The 21,864-nt window shown below is 47.7% G+C and overlaps 1 protein-coding gene across 8 annotated transcripts in view; it reads right to left on the reverse strand.

Moving 5' to 3' along the window:
* Positions 1-21,773, reverse strand: part of SDK2 (sidekick cell adhesion molecule 2) — a 338,404-nt gene extending 316,631 nt beyond the window's left edge. For 4 of the 8 annotated variants that reach the window (XM_081849488.1, XM_081849486.1, XM_081849484.1 and 1 more), the window contains exon 1: positions 21,237-21,772. In XM_081849488.1, coding sequence (XP_081705614.1) covers positions 21,237-21,318 — 82 coding nt within the window. In that variant the 5' untranslated portion in view covers positions 21,319-21,772. Of the gene's footprint in view, positions 1-21,236 lie in introns of all 8 variants that reach the window. The other 4 variants (XM_081849481.1, XM_081849483.1, XM_081849479.1 and 1 more) reach the window with 2 other exon arrangements.
* Between the last annotated feature and the right edge of the window lie 91 nt (positions 21,774-21,864).

Below are 21,864 nucleotides of genomic sequence, written 5' to 3' on the forward strand. Positions count from 1 at the left end.
TAATCCTACTTCCATTGAGCACTGGTGGACGGGTGAGCTCCCGTTGCTCGGTCCCTGCTCCTGCCAACCTAGCAGTTCGAAAGCACGTCAAAGTGCAAATAGATAAATAGGTACCACTCCAGCGGGAAGGTAAACGGCGTTTCCGTGCGCTGCTCTGGTTCGCCAGAAGCGGCTTCGTCATGCTGGCCACATGACCCGGAAGCTGTATGCCGGCTCCCTCGGCCAATAAAGCGAGATGAGCACCGCAACCCCAGAGTCGTCCGTGACTGGACCTAATGATCAGGGGTCCCTTTACCTTTGAAGATGCATTAGTGGGCAGTAGGTATAAAAAGGTTGATTATAAGCTATGGCCAGCCTTATAACTACTGTCAAACGGAAACCGCGTAGATGAGACCTCAGCTGCCTTGTGCTTTCAGAACCACACAGTCTTTCTTTTAGCGATGGAGTAAGCGACTCAAGCGCACACGCACAAAGACGCACAGAGAGCTTGCTCTCTGCATTAGCGTGTGTTCTGGAGAGCCATTTGCCGGCGCCCAACAAAAAGCGAACATGACACAAAACATGGGTAGAAAGAGAACACTCGCGCAGCGAATGACGCAGAATGAAAAGGGGCTGGGATACGGGAGGGACAGCATCCAAAGCTGGCTGAAGGAACAAGCTCCCAGATGCCACGCTTGTTTTAATTGGGTAATTGAAAGCTGGTAACACATACACCCATCAGCCCTGCGAGCCATTCTTCCCGCTTCTGTGTAATGTACCAGAATTCTGTCACTGTCTCCCGCCACCTGCTGCCGGAATGGGAAGCACCATTTCAAAGGAAGACATCACACACACACACAGACCGTACATTTCGTTTGACCTCCAGCATACCACTGGCCAGAGAAGGAGTGCCAGGTTTAGATTCTGTTCTTATCTGAAGCCTGACGTTGCCCTCCAGCTACACAGCACAGCCTGTCAGTGGTGCTTGTTTCCCCTCCAGCACTCCCGAGTTTTCCTTAAAAGTCCCCTGTCCAAAAAGCCATGATTGTGCCTGACCCTACTTAGCTTGAAAAGGCTCCCTGCCTGCGGCGGAAATGGCTGAAAGCCACACAATTCCACTCCAAAGAACCCTCAGCACCCCCTATTAAATGTTAACTCAGGAGGTCACGCCAGCACTGATGGGGCTGCCATCACTCCCCGCTGCTTGAACTGGAATGGGTTTTCGAGACACATTCTCGGAAAAATGAGACCAGGTTTCTTTTTTGGCCCTGCTTGCACTGTAAAAACAGAAAAACAAATGTGCACATAAGCATGCAATCTCCTCCTCCAAGTTACTATGTCAGGGCTCGTCCACACTTATGCTTTTCCCATGCATAGAAAGCACAGCTCTGAGTTGCATTTTGCTTGAGCCATACTTCCTGGGCATGGGTCCATTCGGTTTTCCCTTTGCCCTGCTCCTTTCCCAAGGACCCCCCCCCTTTAGCTCACAGGTAGGCAAACTAAGGCCCAGGGGCCGGATCTGGCCGAATCGCCTTCTAAATCCGGCCCACGGACGGTCCAGGAATCAGCATGTTTTTACATGAGTAGAATGTGTCCTTTTATTTAAAATACGTATCTGGGATATTTGTGGGGCATAGGAATTCGTTCATTTTTTTTTTTTTTTCAAAATATAGTCCGCCCCCCGCCCCCCCACAAGGTCTGAGGGACAGTGGACTGGCCCTCTGCTGAAAAAGTTTGCTGACCCCTGCTGTAGCTGTACATCAGAGCCAACACAGATCCAGAGAGCATTTGCTCCAACTGAGTGCTAAAGAACAGTTTTCCCTGGGGGACAAGAGGAATTGTGGATAAGCCTTCAGTCATACCTGAAAATGTCAGATTTCCTTAGGACTTGAGGCACACAGCCAGTCCAAAGCCATTTAGTCATGTGACTGTCTCAATGGCAACCTCTTGATCTAATTGAATTGCCATCTATTAGTCTAATTAACTAATTAGTAGATGGAAATAGATTCTATAACATTTAATTCCAGTTGATATAAAGACCCTTTGACCAAGTTAATGGTGCCTTTTCTCTCTAAACACTGGGAAACAACTTATTTTTATTTGTCTGAAAGCTCTCTGAACGCCATGGTTGCAATGCAGCCCCCTTTGCAAAAGCATGGCTTCTCAATTGCTAGCTGTGGAAGAGCAAAGAGTGCTGTTGTAGAGCTCCATCAGCTACAGCCATCAGCAGGGAGGTGCGGTCACATGCATACACAGCTCTCTAGACAAGGCCAAAGTATGAATACATGTGGACTATTAGCAGAGCATCCTTTTAATCAGATTATGACTGAAGCTGTCCCAGAGGTGCTGTCAGGGACTGGGAAGAAGAGGACTGGTGGAGACCGCCTCCCCATCATCACCCTTCCAGGGAGGAGAAAGAGGAAGGCAGTGTAGATTTACAACTGGGGTTTGAGGGAGTTAGAAGCTCAGAGGCAGATGAGGGGGAAAGCGGGGAAATCATGGGAGAGCCAGAGCAACACCCGGCTGACACGTTGTCATTAGAGAGCATTCCAGACCCTCCATCTCCTAGAACCCAGTGAGCCTTAAAAGTAGGAGAGCAAAGAGCTCAAAGACAGAGGGCACGTAGCAGCACCCATAGAAGAGACAATGAAAATGAGGAAGTGAGAAAGTTGGGGGTGGAGATTCACTCGGGACAATGCCATTATCCAAGAGGCTGGGTTCTATAGCCTCTCTCTGTAAAGACTGAAATAAAAAAAGACTGTAAGAAACTTTTCCTCGTCTTTATACTTTCCTGGGCAACCAGCCAGGAGCTGCTGACAGCATCCTGAGAGATGCATACATGTAATCTGCAATCAGTGTATTTATGGGTTGTAACTAATGTTTCAGCCCTAACGTGGGGGGGGAGGGGCGGCGCGTTTATGTCTGACCAGCTTAAAAACAACACAACATACCATGGAAAGTGCAATGCTAGGAATATCATTAAAAGATTAAAAAACAACAACAACCCTAATAATTCCATATGACAAAGATGAAAAGTTGTGGATGTTGTGGAAAAGGCCACAAAGTGAAAATGGACATATGTAGGGCAAGAGGCGACTCAGGTTGATGGAATTGAAACGGTGTTCATATCGAGACCCTACAGTTTCAAAAGACTAATGGGACAACCACCTGTGTGATGGGCGGAGGATGTAAAACTAGCAGTAGGTCTTATGTGGATGAAAGAAGCAAACAACAGAGAACGCTGCAGAGAACTTGAAAAAGAATATATCCAAAGACTGGTGTAAGACATTGCAAAAGAAGAAGTGGGTGGACGGACGGGGAAAGCACATGATTTTCATCACTATGATAGGTGGATGGACGGACAGACAGACAGATGAAAGATACACACACATCAAATAAATGGTTAAAAATGCAAAATGGCACACAAATATGCATTCTGGTAGGATGGGCATAAAAGGTCTCGATGCCTCTTTTGCCTTTCAGTATCTTCTCATAGAAGCAGTTAACACGGGCAAATATTTTTCATACTTCCTTCTTTCCTTCAACAAAACAAATCACCGTTGATTTCTAACGCATAGTGAGACATATACGAAGTGGGACATGAGCTAGAAATGTCAGAGAGATCTGTGGCGAGCAAAATCAATTGTTCTCACTGAGTCCTAAAAATTACTGGGACTCCAGGCCAGCTGATAGGATCAAATTGCCATCTTCGCTGAGTGGTTGATCTCTCAATATCCCTTCCGAAACTCAGATTGGGTTCAGACCTTGAAGCTTGTACCCAGATGAGAGCTATGTTCTCACCTCTCTCCCAAACTCCCTCTACGATTTTGAACAGGGTGCTTTCAGTTTTCTCCAACTCTAAGGATCAAAAGGAACTGAAAAACCTCTCTCTTTTCCTGCCTATCTGCTAAGCAAGGGCACCCTTCCCTTTGTAGTCCCTCTGCTGTATCCAATCCGCCAAGTTTCTACAACAGCACCATCTTGCTTCCAGCTGTGCAGAGGCTGCCAGAACATCCTGATCCCTATAATTAAAGGGGAAATATCCGACCCTTTTAAAAGGCCCTTTCCAGCTGTGCTGAGATGAGACAGAATCTTGGTGTACAATGGGAGAAGCCATTTGCTGCCAGGGGTGATCTGGGGCAATGAAATCAGATGGCATTAGCAGGCAGGCACATGTCACAGCCAGGACATAAATTACAGGGTTGCTGAGCCCATGAGGGCTACAGCTGGCATTGATGAAGTCCCATTTTGTTTGCCCAGGAAACCCAGCTGATTAAACTTGTCTCCCAGGGGATCAATGGGCAACTAATAATGCAATCAATGCAGCTAGTGATGGCTGGGGCTGCAGTAAGTGGAAGTTCTACAAGTCTCTTTTCCACCAAGCCAACCCAGCAGCTAATTTGAACCCCATCCCTGGTAAAATCAATGTGCATTGATTTTTAGGGTGTTTTTCGCCCTTTAAAATGGTGTCTCGGGGCACCCTGTGAAAGGAACCACTTCTGACTACAGCTGCATTCTTCCTGAGCTATCCATTCCAGCTGCTTAAGATTCACAACCACCGTCTTCACAATTGGATGAGAGCATGAGAGTGAGACCAAATGTCAGTGCGACTTGGAGAAAAGCACTAAGACAGATACTTTACCAACAGTGTCAGGAACTCAGATATCTAAGCTAGGCGCCAAATAGCTTCTTAAACCAGGGTTACAGTCACCAAAACAAAATACAATGGTACCTCGGGTTACATACACTTCAGGTTACATACACTTCAGGTTACATACTCCGCTAACCCAAAAATAGTGCTTCAGGTTAAGAACTTTGCTTCAGGATGAGAACAGAAATTGTGCTCCGGCGGCGCAGCAGCAGCAGGAGGCCCCATTAGCTAAAGTGGTGCTTCAGGTTAAGAACAGTTTCAGGTTAACTATGGACCTCCGGAATGAATTAAGTACTTAACCTGAGGTACCACTGTACCTAATTGTCATTTTTGGGCCAGACAGCTTGAAAATCATATTTTTCAATACGACTTTGGTTCCTGGAATTAACTTTGATTGTGCAGATAAAATAATGGCGGACAGAATTCTACCGGATGTGTTGCCAGTGTGTGAAAACAGTCAAGATCCAAGAATCCCCAGGCATGCACCTCCAGATGGTGGAGACGTCAAGCGCCATCCTGGCGCCCGGGCATCTTCACTTGGTCACAAGTGGGCAATAGCCATGTGCAAAATGCGCCTGGCGAATTTCGAACACCATTCACCAGCCTCGTTTCCTAGCTGAGCTGTACATTCCAAATGGCAACCCTTCAGGGCAGGGATGGAGAACTTGTGATCCCCAGATGCTATTGGGCTGCAACTCCCCTCACCCCATATCATTTGCCATGCTGGTTGGGGCTGATGGGAACTGCTGCCCAGCCTCTAGAAGACCACATGTTCCCCAGCTCAGCTTCAAAGAAGCAAGGAGCCCAGGGAACCGCAAGTACCTGGGCCTCCTGCACATTCTCCAGCTGAGGTGGGTCTAATCCAGACTTTCGGATGGTAGTTTTATGCTAGTTCCAAAGCCACTTCCGACCTTGGGAGGAGGTGTGGTGTGAGCATCACGCCCCAACACGCGCACGGAGGCTGGCTCCCAGCCCCGCGCAATCTGGGAAATCCTCAGCCGCGTCATCCCCGGGCCAGCCAATCGGCTGGCTCAGGAGGTGTGGCTTGCCTCATTTAAGGCAAGCGCGGCCAGGAATCTCCTGCATTTGTTTCCCGCCCACCCGCCCTTCAAGGTTCCTCTTTTGACCTTGCTATGGACCTCGGTTGGTTGCCGTTAAGGGGCCTGGTAGGATTTTTTTCCACTTGGCAAATTGGCACCAGCCATTTGGTTTTTCGCCTACCTCGTAGCAAATCGTCACAACTTTCTCGGCTTTGGCAGTTAGGCATTGGTATGGGTAATGTTATGTAGATGTATTGGGGGGAGGAGCGCCATCACCTCCCCCAAATATATTGAAGGGTAGTCCGGTAAAGGATTCCAGGGGGCGTTGCCTCATCCAAAGCCTATGGAGGTCAGGACCTAAAGTGCACCCTGAGCGATGACCCCGGGGGAGTCCCTAGTTGAGGAGCATCAGCAGGGCTCCCCTTGCTGGTATTAACCCTTTCCGGTCTTCAAGCAATCAGGCTGAAGCCGGATAGTCGATAGGACCAATGCCTAAGCCAATACCGCTCATCACCTGTAACCAATAAAGTTACGGCCTAATTTTAGCCCATTAACTTAAATTACTGTGTCCTGTGTCTTTATTTCTACTGGTGGGAGGCGGGATCTCGCCACGCAAGTGCTGCCATGTTTATATGAAATTTTTTAATGTAATCTTATTGTTATGAGTTTCCCTGGGCGCCCTTTGCAGAGGAAGATTTTAAATAATAAACAAACAAGTCCACTGCAAAGTGGGAGCAATGCTAGAAATGATGGTGAAATAGCACATTGGTCCCCAGCCCCAGACATCATTAGTGGTTAGCAGTGAATAGAGATAGATATATCATAGGACATGAAACAAGCCAGCCCAGGAAAAAGCTTTACCACTTGATTCAGCTGACAATATACAGTGGTACCTTGGGTTCCAGACGCTTCAGGTTACAGACTCCGCTAACCCAGAAATAGTACCTTGGGTTAAGAACTTTGCTTCAGGATGAGTACAGAAATTGTGTGGCGGCAGCGCGGTGGCAGCAGGAGGCCCCATTAGCTAAAGTTACCACTTTAGTGGTAACTTTAGCTAATGGGGCCTCCTGCTGCCACCGCGCTGTCGCCACACAATTAATCTCAGGTTAAGAACAGTTTCAGGTTAAGAACGGACCTCCGGAACAAATTAAGTTCTTAACCCGAGGTACCACTGTACATGCTGCAAGGGATGGAGTGCAGGCAGAGTCAAAGCGAAAGATTTTGAAGTGTTTGGCTTTGACCCTGCTACCAGTCACTTGCTGAGGTTGTCGCAGATTTCGACAGAAGCACATACACTTCCAACATCGGAAGCCAATGCGTTGTCCCCATTTGAACAAACAGTGTATGGAAAGTCAATCTGTCATAAGAGAAGGTTGTTGCTAGGATTGCAACCATAGGAGGGGGCCCAATATTTCAAACGTCGTTTCTCTGGCTTCTTCCCCCCCACTTCGGCATTCCTCCTTCACTCTTCTCTATTCCGTTTTTATGATGCAAGAGAGGGGAAAAAATGGGGCAGTAAAAAAACACACAAAAAAGAAACAAGGAGGGGAAAGCTGTTTTGACAAGGTGGGTCAAAACCCATCAGAGGATTGTTGGAGCCTGCGATGAGTGATGCTTTGCGAGGCGGCAAGAAGCGGGCGACCCCTCGGCTTGCCGGCACGACTTCTGGAAAAGGACATGATTCTCCTGTTGGATCCTAGTAATAAAAGCAAAGCGAGAAGCACTTTTTCCGCTTTTCAACTGGCACTTCAGTTCTTCAAAGGGTTTCCAGTGTCAGCCGCCTTCATCTTTCCATTAAAAAAAAGAAAGAAGAGGGAAAAACCCCACGCAGATCAAAGCTAAAAGCAACCTCCCCATCAAGAAACACTGAACCTAGGAATAGCCTCCCCGGCCAGCAGTGAAAATGGAATTTAACATGATTCCTTGGTGTTGTTTTTGTTTTTGTTTTGAATCCCTTGCTGTTCCACCCAGGCCCAGGGGCCAAATGTGGGGACCCGGACCTCTCTGTCTGGCCCCTCAGGACTGTCTCCAGGTCACAGCTGCTCTTTCTGGGACACATCCCTGACTGACTTTGCTTCCTTTGCATCCTCCCGGATTGTTTTTGCTTTGGAATGTGCCCTTGAACACTGATAATGTTTCTAGCTTGCCTGGACAGAGGGTAAAGAGAGATGTGAGAGCCTGTGCAGAAACTAGTCTACAGTGGTACCTCAGGTTAAGTACTTAATTTGTTCCGGAGGTCCGTTCTTAACCTGAAACTGTTCTTAACCTGAAGCACCACTTTAGGTAATGGGGCCTCCTGCTGCCGCCGGAGCACGATTTCTGTTCTCATCCTGAAGCAAAGTTCTTAACCTGAAGCACTATTTCTGGGTTAGCAGAGTCTGTAACCTGAAGCGTCTGTAACCTGAAGCTATGTAACCTGAGGTACCACTGTACTGTACAAAGCCAAAGTTCAAAATTGTTGCTTCCCATTTGCCTCTGGCCCTGTCCAGCACTGGTATGTGGCCCCTGGGAAGTTGCCCGGAAGCCAATGTGGCCCTCGAGCTGGGAAAGACGTCCCCATTCCTGACCCAGGTGCTCAGGCTTGCTGGTTTCCTGCAGACTTCTGCCTACCTCTGGAGACCTGGATGTAAAAAGCAGGTTTGGGTAAACAAAGTCTGCTTATTTGCCCAGTGCAATCTCCGAGCTGCCACTCAGAGCAGCTCCAAGCCATGGAAAGGTTTAATGTTCTTTTTTTTTTTTTTGTCTGCTACTGCTGGGAGAACACAAACCAATACACAGAAAGAGATCAGAGTGCCACCAGTCCCAGAGCTACTTCTCAAGGTTACACAGACAATTGTTGTACATTACCACACACATGAGCGGCCCCCGAGGCCAGCTGCGTTGCCGGGTCTCAGCTCCCCGGCAGAGTCATTAACAGCCCGCATTACGGCAAATAATATTTCCTTCCTTTACGATTATCGTATCATCAAAATTTCAGGGCCGCACCAGGCCACTAATGGCTTCCTAAGAAGCATCAAATTTTAATCTCCTTCTTCCCTCCTCCTCCTCCTCCTCCTCCTCCTCGGCAACCTGCTCACCCACAAACTACTCTCCTTCCTCAGCTGCTCACATAAGGCTGGTAACTAATGCACTGGCTAATCTTAAGAAGCAAAGGAGTCTTCACCTCCAGATGCAGGAAGTAGAAGAGGAGTTGCAGAGATCACATACTGCCAAACAGAATGAAATGCATAACAGGGTATGATGGCCAATTAATAGGGTTCGTGTCTCTCTCCCCAACCTCTGGAACCGGAACTCAACAGATACACTGCCCCTGAACACGGAAGTTTCATTTAGCTATCATAGTCAACAGACCGATCCATTGATAAGACCAGTCCTCCTCCACGGATCTGGCCTGAGATCATCATTATGTCATGTGCAGCGTTCAAAATTAGCCAGGCGCCAGGTGCGTATCGCGACTGGCGCCAGTCCAACTGTGACCACATGGAGATCTCTCTATGCCAGGCTGGCAAGTGGGGAAAGCAAAATGTCACTTAGAGAAGGATCTGAAATATTGTCATTGAAGCTTGTTTTCTTTTAAAATTATTATTATTATTAGTTGTTTTATTTGATGCTTTATGTGTTGTAAATGACGCTGAGATTTGTTCTTTAAACTATAAACCACTACAGAAATGAAATGGACAACAATAAATACAGTGGTACCTCGGGTTAAGTACTTAATTCGTTCTGGAGGTCTGTTCTTAACCTGAAGCACCACTTTAGCTAATGGGGCCTCCTGCTGCTGCTGCGCCGCCGGAGCATGATTTCTGTTCTCATCCTGAAGTTAAGTTCTTAACCTGAAGCACTATTTCTGGGTTAGCGGAGTCTGAAGTGTATGTAACCTGAAGTGTATGTAACCTGAAGCGTATGTAACCTGAGGTACCTGTAATGATGACTGTAATGATGACGATGATAAAGTCCACTGAAAACATAAACAAACAAACAAAAATGGGGCCTAGACATTCCACTGTGGCGGCTGTAAGCCAGGCTTAAGGCGCCATTTGGCAATTAGATTATATATATATATATATATATATATATATATATATATATATGAGTTTCTAACACAGGGTGTGACAGTAAATTCCATTAAGTTAACTGTGAATTTTGTGAAGAATTTGTTTCTTTTGGTCATCCTGTTGCCAATTGGTGTCACTGAATGGCTCCAAGTTCTAACGTAGTGGAAAGTAAGACGAAAGCTACTTTCTCAACACCACAAATAAATTGATAGAACTCTTATCATATCAACACTTGGGTTGTCTTTTCCCCCCTTCTAAACTGAGAACACTTGAGACTTTCCTCACGGGGAAGAGGCTTTAATCCGTTGCACCTTTTCCAGTTCTGTCTATGACAATATTTTTAAGGTGGGGCATTATTAGCGATCAAGCTTCACCAGAGAAGAAACATCTGCTGAACAAGGAAGCTTTATTCCACATTAGGGTTGTCTCAAAACCACAGTCCTCAAAGTAGGTTAGCATCCCTAAGGGAAGTCTATTCCAACCTGGTGCCATCGAGATGAACTACAGCTCCCATCTCCCATGACCACTGGTCATGGTGGCTGAGGCTGATGGGTACTGGAGTCCAACAACATGTGGATGGCACCAGGCTGGGGAAGGAAGCCCAATGAGATGTAGGCCATTCCTAGGGCCAAAACTGCATTAAGCAGCTCCTTTCTTGGATGGGGTCCTGGATCTGGTGTTGGGAAAATGGAAGATGAGGGGGTAAGAGTGATTTCTGTCACAGTCCGGTTTACAGGCGGTCAAAGTCCTGGAGGAGGATGTCGGGACCGGGGGCAAGATGGCGGGGTGGGAGCAGGAACGAGAGTCTGGAAGCCATGAGTCAGGAAGCTATGAGTCAGAGAGTCGGAAGTCAAGAAGCCAAGGGCCCAAGGATCAGGAAGCAAGGAGTCAAGAAGCCAAACGCAGCAAGGCAAGAAGCGTGTTGCTGTGTCAAAGCGCCAAAGGGAAATGCTGACCTTATATCCCTTCCCGGCTCTTGCTACCAGGTGCTGTGAGTTACCAATTGGCTGCCTCACCTCGCCTCTTGAGAACAAACTTAGGAAAGCCCCAGTCCTGCGAAGCCCTACAGGTCACAGGGCCTGGCTCCTGCACGCACTCCTGACAGATTTCTAAGCACGGACATTTTTTAAGCAGGGGAGGAGGAAACAAGAAATTCTGTTTGTGCTCATCCCATACTTTGAATTACTTATTTGGTGGGAGGAAATAAAAGAGGAGTCTATCACAATGTGCCCTTTAATCCCCCAGCTTGCCTGTCAGCTGGAGGTTGAGCCACTGAGGGCACTCCAGCTGAGACCCACCTCTGAGCTGCAATGCCATCAGCTCCGTGACATATTATCCTCCTGATAAACATTGCATTCCACTGTGGATAATTAGCAATCGGCTTTAATCAATAAGTTATTTTTGCCCTAGGTAATTAATAATTACGTGGTGCGGCTTGCCTCGACAATAATTAAACTTTCGGTGTTCCTTCCCCGATTGGCATTCTGGCATGTATATAACAACTGCGGGTAATCAAACTTTTTCTTTTTACTTCTACACAGGCGGAGCCATTAGGGCAGTGGTTCTCTGGCTTTGAGTATTTTTTTGGGTTTGGTTTCTCTTTCATTCTTCTTCTCCCCCCTTTGCTTCTCAAGCTCTTATCGACCAGCCTTTCTTTAGCTGAATCGATCATGCAACAAAAGACGGATGTCAGCTCAGATCTTTGTAGGAAGATGCCAAGCTATTGTACCCCCACTCAGCTTCCAAAACTCAGACCCATAAGCTTCTGAAAAGAGCTCCCCCAACTGGAACCTGCCAATACAAATCAGACCAAGGGAAAACAGCAGAACTAGCTATACAGGATAGTGTGGTGTATTGACTTGATGCGACTTTTTCTTATCATGAGGAAAAGCTATACTTTTACAACATTAGTAGTATATATTAGTAGCAGTGTATATTAGTGAAGTGATGTTGAATTCATGCCCGACATGCAAGCTTCTCGTAGGCATCTGATTTGTCAAGGATGCTGGACAAGACAGGACTGATCCAGCAGCCTCTTCTTCTGTTTATACAGTCGTACCTCAGGTTACAGATGCTTCAGGTTACAGATGCTTCAGGTTACAGACTCCACTAACCCAGAAATAGTACCTCAGGTTAAGAACTTTGCTTCAGGATGAGAACAGAAATCGTGTGGCAGCAGCGCGAGGCCCCATTAGCTAAAGTGGTACCTCAGGTTAAGAACAGTTTCAGGTTAAGAACGGACCTCCAGAACGAATTAAGTTCTTAACCCAAGGTACCACTGTACATTCTTATACAACAGAGCTTCCCAAACTTGGGTCTCCAGCTGTTTTTGGACTACAGTTCCCATCATCCCCGACCACTGATCCTGCTAGCTAGGGATGATGGGAGTTGTTGTCCAAAAACAGCTAGAGACCCAAGTTTGGGAAACTCTGTAATACAACATGCTTACATTTAGTCAACATTAGTGGTTATATAAAGCACTGGACTATCCATGGACTATTCTTTCCAACGTCTTACCTCCACACCCCAAACACACCATCAAAAAGAGACATGGGTTGGATCACATCGTTGGCTGTATTTTCCTCAAGCTCTTAGTCAGCGCATTTGTGGACTTCCAATTGCAGAGGTGACCACACGAAAGAGATAAGTGCAGGGAGTTTAAAAGGTGGCCTGAGTTTGACTCAGGAATGCAAACTTCTGAACTTAGGCATTTCATTAGCTAGATAAACAAGTGGTTTTAAGAACCGGCTACCCTCAAATCAAATTATCAAGTATAATTTGAGGTTCCCAGAACTACAGGCATGAGATAGGAGATTTGCCTTATTTCTCAGGTTATTTTTTTAAAAAAAAGAGGGGGGGGGGACAATATTAAATATCAATGCCAGTTTAAGTCTGCATTACCAACTGTTCATCAGAGGGCTATTTTACACATTACACCACACACAGGCAAATGTGGGTTTGTCACGAAGTGCACACTCCACAAGGAACTGTGGCCAATTGCAGCTCCCTGTTAAGTGTCACTGTATGAAATACGTGTCTGTTGCATCCACATGTATTATCATTATCAATTAATTAAGTACCTCTCTCACATGCAAAATTTGTGTGGGTCTTGAAAATGTATATCTCACGTGTCAAAGGCCGCCACCACCCACCCACCCACAAGTGTGTAACATGGCACTTAATTTATATTTCCTGGGAAACTGACAGACCTAGCAGACACATGGCCAAGAATGCAGTGGTGAAGTGGATGAATTAACAAGTTTATGGAGAAGAGGAAGAGATAAAAATGTCCAAAGCAAGGCTTGAGCAAGATGTGAACAAAATGATCACGTTCAGCTTTGGGATGATGGATGGGGAGCATAGCAACATTTCTCAACTACATAGAAGGCCATTATAAAGAGCAGCTGTCTCCATGGCCACCAGTGGGCTAGGATCCTAAACTCACATAAATGAATGGAATTTTACTGTGAAACCCTGAGATTATAGTTAGGGAGAAATGCGTTCTTGAAGAACAGGATGTACGAAAACAAAACAAAACCAAGCTTTCGGGAAAAGTTATCGACTTTAATTATTCTGCCCAAGGAACAAAGTACGTGACCTTCCTTCGTTACAATCAAAATGTAAACATAAAACGACTAGCAGCGTCACCACCTCTGCCTGCAGCCCATCCAAAAATGTTTAGCAGAATTCCATGTGGCAACAGGAAGAAGACGAAACAGGGAAGCAAGCAACTTACTCCAAAATGATCCTAGATTTAATCACCCCCATCTGGCTGTGCACACATAGCACAAATTAGCTGTTTGGGGAGGGGAGAGTCTCTCTGAAATAATTGATCAGCACTGTTGCAGGTTTTCCGACTAACCATACAGCTGGATTCAGTCAGGAATCACAAACAAAACACCTGCATGCATATATAGCTCCTCAACCATGAATGGGTAAGTGCGCAGAACTTAACTAGCTGGATTTGAGTGGCTTTTTTGATGCTAGAGTCCTAGCTCTCCAGTGAGGGCACTACAGAAATGCATGGCCATCCTTATATCCAGAAGAAGGGCTGATGTGTGGACATTGATAGTAACACAAGGAGTGGATATTGCTTCCAAAGCACTAATTTTTACATCTGCTTTGAGAATGTAAGGGCCTAACAATACATTATGAGAAATGCCTAGCTACTGCCCACTCGCATCTCCCTCTTGCTTCCTGGTAAGAAAGCCGAGTGCAGCCTTGCACGGAAGTCCACAAAGACTACCAACCAAAAGCATTTTACTGCTCCTTCTGAACCACAATTGATGGCATACTAAAGTTCAAGGCAGTGGCAGATAATTTAGTTCTATTCTGGTTCAGAGAAACTACCATGGCTGATAGCCTGGCGACTGGCTATTTACAACCCTGGTCCAGTAAAGGAAATGCATGATTAATGTGATCTCTTTGCGTTCAGTATTTCCTTTATCCTTGCAAACAGCAACCAATAAACACCGGACTTGATATTATGTCACCTGTTTCGCTAAATGCATGGGCCATGGGGAAAGACATAGGTTGACAGTGGTGCCTCATAATGTCTAGTTTGCAATCCTGTACAATGAGTTCAATGAAATTTTCTCCCAGGTAAGTGTGTCTACCAGGGTGAGCCAATGTGGTGCTCTCCAAATATTACTGGACATCAAACTTCCTTCAGCACCAGCCAGTAATATCCGATGATCAGAGATGAGTGAAGTAGTACCAAGTTGGCTATCGCTGGTGTATAAGATTGCACCATAAGTCTCCAAATAATTCAAGAATCTAATAGTAAAAGTACAATATTTTAGACCACAGCTTTTTTTACTAGGTTATCCTTACTGCTGCCTCCTTTTTTGCCCATCTCTTCTGCATATTTTAAGTGTGTGGGGTTTTTTAATTGCAGGAAACATACCATGAAATGGTACTGCATTACAGTTACGAAACCCAGTGGCGTAGCGTGGGGGGTGCAGGGGGGGCGGCTGCACCGGGCGCAACATCTGGGGGTTAGGGTTAGGGGGCGCAAATCCACAGGTTAGGGTGCGCAAATTACTTGCCTTGCCCCGGGTGCTGACAACCCACGCTACGCCACTGACGAAACCCAATTCATTCAACAGTCAACAAGAAATTCAAGTGGATAACCTTGTGCTAATTCTCCTTCCCTTGGCCAACACACACACACACACACACACACACACAGTATTTCAGTGAAACACACACTACAGTTTTTTAAACAAAGACAACAGAGGCAGGAGTTTACAAAATAAATTGGGGAAAGTTCATAACGCAGGCCGTAATAGCTTCTGATGCCTGAGAGCAAACACAATGCAAGGGAGCCCAGGAGACAGAAACTCGGAGACAAGGAGAAGAGGAACTCGGCGAGCGCAAGTGAATCAATCAAAGAGACCGTCACAGTTTCTGACACAGGGGCCCTTCTGGATAATATACTGCGAGTTTATCTGTTATGTTCTGGACTTAATTACTGAGAAATTATAGGCTAGGTGCAAAGAAGAGGCAGCATTAAGAGCCAGGGGCACTGAGAAGGCTTTGGCTTCGTCAGCTGCCGGAAACAATGGCTATAAATTCAGAGGAGAGAGAGAGAGAATACATTGTGATATGCACCTTGGATATTAGGTACCTGAAGGAAAGAGTCGCAGGCTCCTCCACAGTCACAATTGCTGCCTCACTGCTTGGGCAATTACAGATAGGTAGCCGTGTTGGTCTGCCATGGTCAAAACAAAATAAAAAAATTCCTTCCAGTAGCACCTTAAAGACCAACTGAGTTAGTTCTAGGTATGAGCTTTCGTGTGCATGCACACTTCTTCATTGCTTGGGCAATGTTTCCAAAGACATAATGCCACCCCTGGAGCAAAGGGACAGATGATAAGGGTCAGGCTAGAAAGCGTCCTAACTTGAATGCAGGAATACAGTAGTACCTCAGGTTACAGACGCTTCAGGTTACAGACTCCATTAACCCAGAAATATTACCTTGGGTTAAGAACTTTGCTTCAGGATGAGAACAGAAATCGTGCAGTGACGGCGCAGCGGCAACGGGAGGCCCCATTAGCTAAAGTGGTGCTTCAGGTTAAGAACAGAACGAATTAAGTTCTTAACCCGAGGTACCACTGTATGTGAACCATTACTCCATGCCGGGGGGGGGGGTTACTCCCCATCCTGGAATGGACCCACTGGCACCCCAGTGTTCTAAGAGGGTTTCTGGCACCAATAATGAGGCAATCATTGGCCACGGTGCTGATAATGCCAAGGTTGCAGATTCAATCCCCACATGGGACAAGCTGTGTGTTCCTGCATTCTTGACTAGATGATCCTCTACGATTCTACGTCGCTGGAACAGGACTAGATTCCCACATTTGCCACTGAACTGTGGATGCAGTTTTATTTTCACCTCTAGCTAGTCTCTCTCTCACATTTAGCCTGTCAAGCCCTTTCAAAGCAAGGCTGCCTTTCACTCTGTGCATCTGTGCAGCAAACAACATGTGCGACAAAAATGGTTTTGACCTCAACATCAGTGTCACTAAATGTGGCGGTAATTCTTGTCATTATGAACACAGATATTCCTTTCTCTGCAACCTAGAGGGGGCAGCATACACAGCTACTAGGCAAAGAACTGTTCCTCCTCTTGAAGATTTGGTGTGCCTCCTGAAGATTTTGTTAAGCTTTCTACCAAACTGGTGCTACGTGTGCCGGAATGGAACGACTAGACATTTGCTAATTATCACATGGCTCCCACATCCTCAGACCTAGAAAGAGTTCCCCAGCCCTGGTCCCCAAGCACCTTTTGCAAGCAAACAGTATGCTCTACCGCTAACCTACGATCCATCTCTGTAGGTGTCACAGAGCCTGCTGGTCAGTCATCACACAGTTCAAACTTGGAGTTAACTCTTTATTAGCAAAAGCGCGATCTCCACATACTTGGCAGAGAGTCAAGCCTAAGGAGCACAGCAGCTCATTCCTGGTGGTCTTGCTCCATGAAAAACCAGTTGGTGGGATTGGAAGTCTCTGCCTCCCTCCCCACAGCCATCTAAGTCCCCTCCCCTCCAGGGCTTTTTCCAAGCAATAGGAGACTGCGTCTGGGCATCTCCAACCTCTCTTCATGCCTCTCTTGATCCTGGGAGAAAGAGGGGAGGGGAGCTTGTCGCAGCTGGAAGGAGAGACACCCAGGACTCTTCATCAGCCTGACTCATCTCTGCCTCCTCCCACTTGACAGCACTTTCCCAGCTCCCTAAGCTCTGTTAACCCTTCAGCTTTTGACACATCCTCTTCCCAGTCTTCTCTCTCTTCTTCTCCCCCCTCTTGACCACCCATCGCTGTCCTGCCACCACTCCCCAGGCTCTGAGCCTTCTTCCCTTAGTGGTCCCCCAACTCCTTCCTCCCACCATTCGTCTGCGTCCAACAAGTCCTGACAGTAGGCCAGTCTGCACTTCACGGAAAGCAATGTAGTGCAAATGGCCACACCCACATGTGCCTTTCGTTTAGGCCTTGCAACAGGGAACAAAAAGCTGCCTTACATCAGGTCAGACTACATTTCCAATCTTCCCAATGCTGTCTACTCAGATAGCAGCTCCCCCAGAGTATCAGGCAGAAAAGGGCCTTCTCCCATCATCTGCTTCCTGGTCCTTTACAAACTGGAGATTTAGGGTTCCCAGCTGACCAGAAAAACACGGGCCAAACTTACCGGTACGTTGTGCTCCTGTGATTATTCTTTACGTCAACTGGCTGTTGTGTCAGCAAGTCAAGCTTCCCATGACATAAGCATTGCAACCTGCCAATTACTGCAGCTCATAGGACTAGGACACACACATATACATATACATATACAAATTCAGTACATATACATATACATATACACGCTGGCAACCCTATTGTCACATAACAGCATCCTATTGAGCCTCAGTGGCGTTATCCACCTATTGAAGTTAAGACTGACATTCTTTTAGTTCCTGCTTTGGCACAAAGTGCCCCAGACTTTTAAAGGCAAGATTGGACGAGCATCACCATGCATTTTGACAGCTACACATGGTCCCTAGGGGTCACTAGGGAATGGGGTGGCGAAGAAGCAGAAGATATAGAAGCTGCCCATCGTATTTGTGCTTGCACAATGTATCAAGTAGTGGTTTAATAAATTTGGGTAAATTTTTAAAAATATTGCATTCAGCCCACAGTAATCATGGAAGATGCCAATACCACAAGCCTAATGTGCGGTATTAAGAAACCCTTTTGCATCCCCAAAGTCTACTATAAAAAGAAAGCACTTTTCCCCTCTTCCTTGGCATCATCACACATCCCTCCTCTTGCCCTTTCAGGTAGTTTAGAGTTTCCAAGAGCCTACATTGGCTGGTGCATCCAGATCAATGCTCTCTGCCTAAAGAGGGAGTCTATTTATGTATCACGTTCAGATAACAGAAGTGGCTGAAAATAGTCTGCACAGCACATAAGCATCCCGGAGGCAATTAGCTTATCGCATGGTCCTGCGCTGGCTTGTGGCACTCGCAGACCATGGCCTGTCATGAAAGGGTACTCGCCAACGACCTTTTTTCTAATGGCAAACTTTTCATTTGATTCACGTTAAGTGGGTTTAACACAGCCAGGTTCCAACAGCTCTGCAGAGAGCGGAAACTGGACGGGAGGAAATTGAGAATAGTGGGTGCGAGGGAAAGGTAAGATTTTAGCAACTGGTGGCTGAAGCAAACCAACCAAGCCCCAGAAGCTGACAAAAATGTGTTTAGCTGAAGGATATACTCTAGTTCAACCCAAAGAGGGCTAATATCTAAGTGTACTGTTTGATGGAATAAATACAGTGGGGGGTTTTGCCTCTTCCACCCAGAGATGATCACGCAGCATCCAATCTGCAAATCCCACTAGTCCATCATACGCATTTAGAGTCCTGCCACTCCCCTCCCCCCCCCCCCCCGATCCACACAGTCAGGTGTGGGTTTTTTTTTTGCTCGGGAGCAGAAGCACAGGGAAGCAGTTATGTGCCCTTTGCATTAGCTTCCACAACACATCCTTTTGCTGCCATCACCCGACTGCCAGCCTCGGGAGAAAATAAATCAAGTTGGACCCTGGAACTGCTGCCCATCTCGCCCCCACTTCATTTCCCTCGGTAGCCCCAAGGAGCTATCGCCAGCCTCTATGGGTTCAGCCGGCCATTGCATCCTGCCTCTTGACCATAAATCTCTCCTGGCTGGTATTGTTATCTTGACAGGTCAAGAGATAGAAAAGGAGGCAAGAGGAAGGTGCCTGGGTGAGATATTATACAGGCGGGCTGTAAAACCTGCGCCAGTCATTTGCCGTTTGGATAACTAACCAAATATTGGATCAGCCCACGGATGGAGGAGGGGAAAGGGGAGTTCGGGAAGCTTCTGAAACTTTTTCAAGAGTCCTGAGACTGTGGTAAAAGAAAAAGAAAAAAGAGGGGGAAGGAAAGGAGAGAAAACGAACAGCTACAGGCAACAGGTAGACAAAGTGGGAACACTATTCTAGGGCAACTGATTGAATTCTCCAGACCACAACAAAACACCTCCTCAAACAACCCTAGTTTTTAATCCCCTCAGCAACTTTTCCTTGTTGCTGTTGGTCTCCCATCATTCGCTTTTTTCTTCTTTGCAAATCGTCCAAAAACCGTCTGCTTTCTTTCATCAACGCCCCCCCCCCCCATCTGTGAACCAGGGCGTTTAAAGGATTTTTTTTTTTTTTTTAGTTTTTTGGACAAATTGGTGCTTTTATAACAAGGCAGAACGAGAAGAACGGCTGCTACGACAACCCAGCTTTTCCTGGGTTGCAGGAGGATTAACCCTTTCCTGAGGCATGGGAAAAGAATGGCATGTGGCGGCCATTGTCTTAAATCAGTCCCTCACTCTGCCCGCTTCTCCCCCCCCCCCCGCGCGCCCCTCCCCGCCTCAGTTGGAATGCCAGGCGCGCGGGAATTTCGCTACGCCGGGTTGCTCTGACCAATGAAGTCACACACATCAAACGAAGCTGGACGTGAAATGGTGGGGGGGGGGGGAGCTGAGAGGAGAGAACGAGGCGCTTTGGCGCCGGGACGACGCCGACGACACTTGACGGCTGCCCTACGGTCCCCGCTTCGCCTCTGCGCGCTTTGAAAAGCCTGCCCACCTGTAAGCAGCTTTGGAGAGAGAAGCCCTTATCGCGAGACAACAGGCTGTGCAAGAAAAGAGGTCACCCTCTCCATCTAGCCTTTAAAAAATAAAAGGCTGGCGCGCGAGAGGGAGCCTGGAGAAGTCGCTGTATTGTTATTATTTCCTCAGAGTCGGCGCACAATTCATTTCCCCCCTCAGCTTGAGGGAAGGTTTATTCTGGGGGGGAAAAATCACCCAAGGCAGTATTTTCTTTTGTGGTGACAGAGAGAGAAGGAGGGAGCTCTCTCTCTCTCTCTCTCCTCTTTCTTTTCTTTTAGGTCTGCCCCACGTGTTGCATTCTTCTCCCCCGGAAGTTCTCTGGGTATGCCGGGCAGCCTGCTTTGCACTGGGCTGTGCACGACACACACACAAAACGCACGCCGAAAGGGAGACACACGCAGCAGCCCTCTCCAAGGAACATTCAAGCCGGTTCGCCGGCGGCCAGCCCGCGCTTGGAGAGGGGCCGGCGGTGCTTGGGGGAAACCTCGCCCCGCAGGCTTCTTCCTGGGCGCGCAACCCAGACGGGCGCGCATTCCGATCCTTTGCGTTTTTCAAAGAAACGGCTGCGCTCGAAGGCAAGCCCCACCGGACTTGTCTTGGGGCTGAAAGCTCGTTTCTTTCCCACTTGCTAGGGATCGAGCCCCACTTCTTAAACGAGAAGGGTCGAGTTAGGATCGCGCTGTGAATTCCGCCGCCGCCCCCCAGCAGAGAATACAGAAAGTGCCCTTCAACAGGAGGCCCTCCTCCTTTCCCCCCTCCTCTTTAAAGCCTTTCTTTTTATCTCCCTCAAATCTCCAGCGCCTGCCTGCCTCTCCTCGTCTCCGACTCCCTCCTTCCCACTCCGCTTTGATCTCTTGATTACTTTTGAACAGGCATTTCAGTCCCGCAAACCGACCAGACGTAAACTTCTCCAAAGCCGCGTCTCCCGGCATCCACAACCAAACAACCCCCCCCCCCGCCGCCGTCAACCTCCTCCTGACTAACCAAAGCACAGATCGGACCGAATTGAAGAAAAGTCTCCATCGCTCAACTAAGAAGAAAAAAGCAGAGGATTTCGCCCCCTCTTTCTCTCTGCCAATCTCTTACCCCCCCCCCGCCGCCGCCCCTTTCCATTTAACAGGCTCTCCTTAGCCTGTGGTTGAGTTGTTCAACTTCCATCAGCCCAAAAAAGTCATGCACAACCCTCAACGCGAAGTGCGGGTCTTGCTATCCAGCAGCTACTAGGAGCTAAATATCCAGATTTTGCCGCGCGCCCATATATCTCCGTTGCACCGTCCAGCGCCCCCCCCCCCCCAACCCACACATACAAGCCATCGAAGGCGGGCAGGGGGCTTCGTAAGCAACCCCCTCCTCGATTTACCTTGGGCTGTGGCTGCAGGGCTGCCCAGAAGCACGACGATCACGCAGCACATTATCTCCCAGCGTTTGCCAATCCCAGCCATGGTTACCAGAGCAGCTTTGCAAGGAAGAGAACTTCTGCTGGAGCGGGTTTTTGTTTGTTTGTTCTGTACTGTATCTAATATCCCTTATGCCTGCTGCCGGATCCCAGGAAGAACCACGCAGGGGAGAGGGGATTCCCTCCGCTCTTCTTCCGTTTTGATAACGATCTTAGAGAAAGCCACTTCGTCCTCCAGGGCGCATTGAAAAAGCAAACAGGGAGGCAGCAATTATATCCAATTGAAACATCCCGCCCCAGGATCAACTCTTAAAAAAAAAAGGTCTACGGGGGAACGGGGAATTGTGAAGTCCGCTGCAACGCAGCCACCACCTCCATCCTCCAGGGGGTTCGGCGGGCGAGGAAGCACAGAGAGAGTTGGGCAGGCAAGGCGCCCACAGGCGCGCCTCGTCGGACTTCGGAGCTGTTGCAAATTCTTGCCCTTCTCCGCCGGGGTCGCAGCAGCAGCAGCAGCGCGGAAGGAGCGGACGGCGCTCGGCTCCCTGGATCTCGTGGAAGCTCAACAGGGCGGGGGGGGGGAGGAGGAGGAAAC

This window comes from Podarcis erhardii, assembly GCF_964252035.2.
Source record: "Podarcis erhardii genome assembly, chromosome: 2".
NCBI lineage: Eukaryota > Metazoa > Chordata > Lepidosauria > Squamata > Lacertidae > Podarcis > Podarcis erhardii.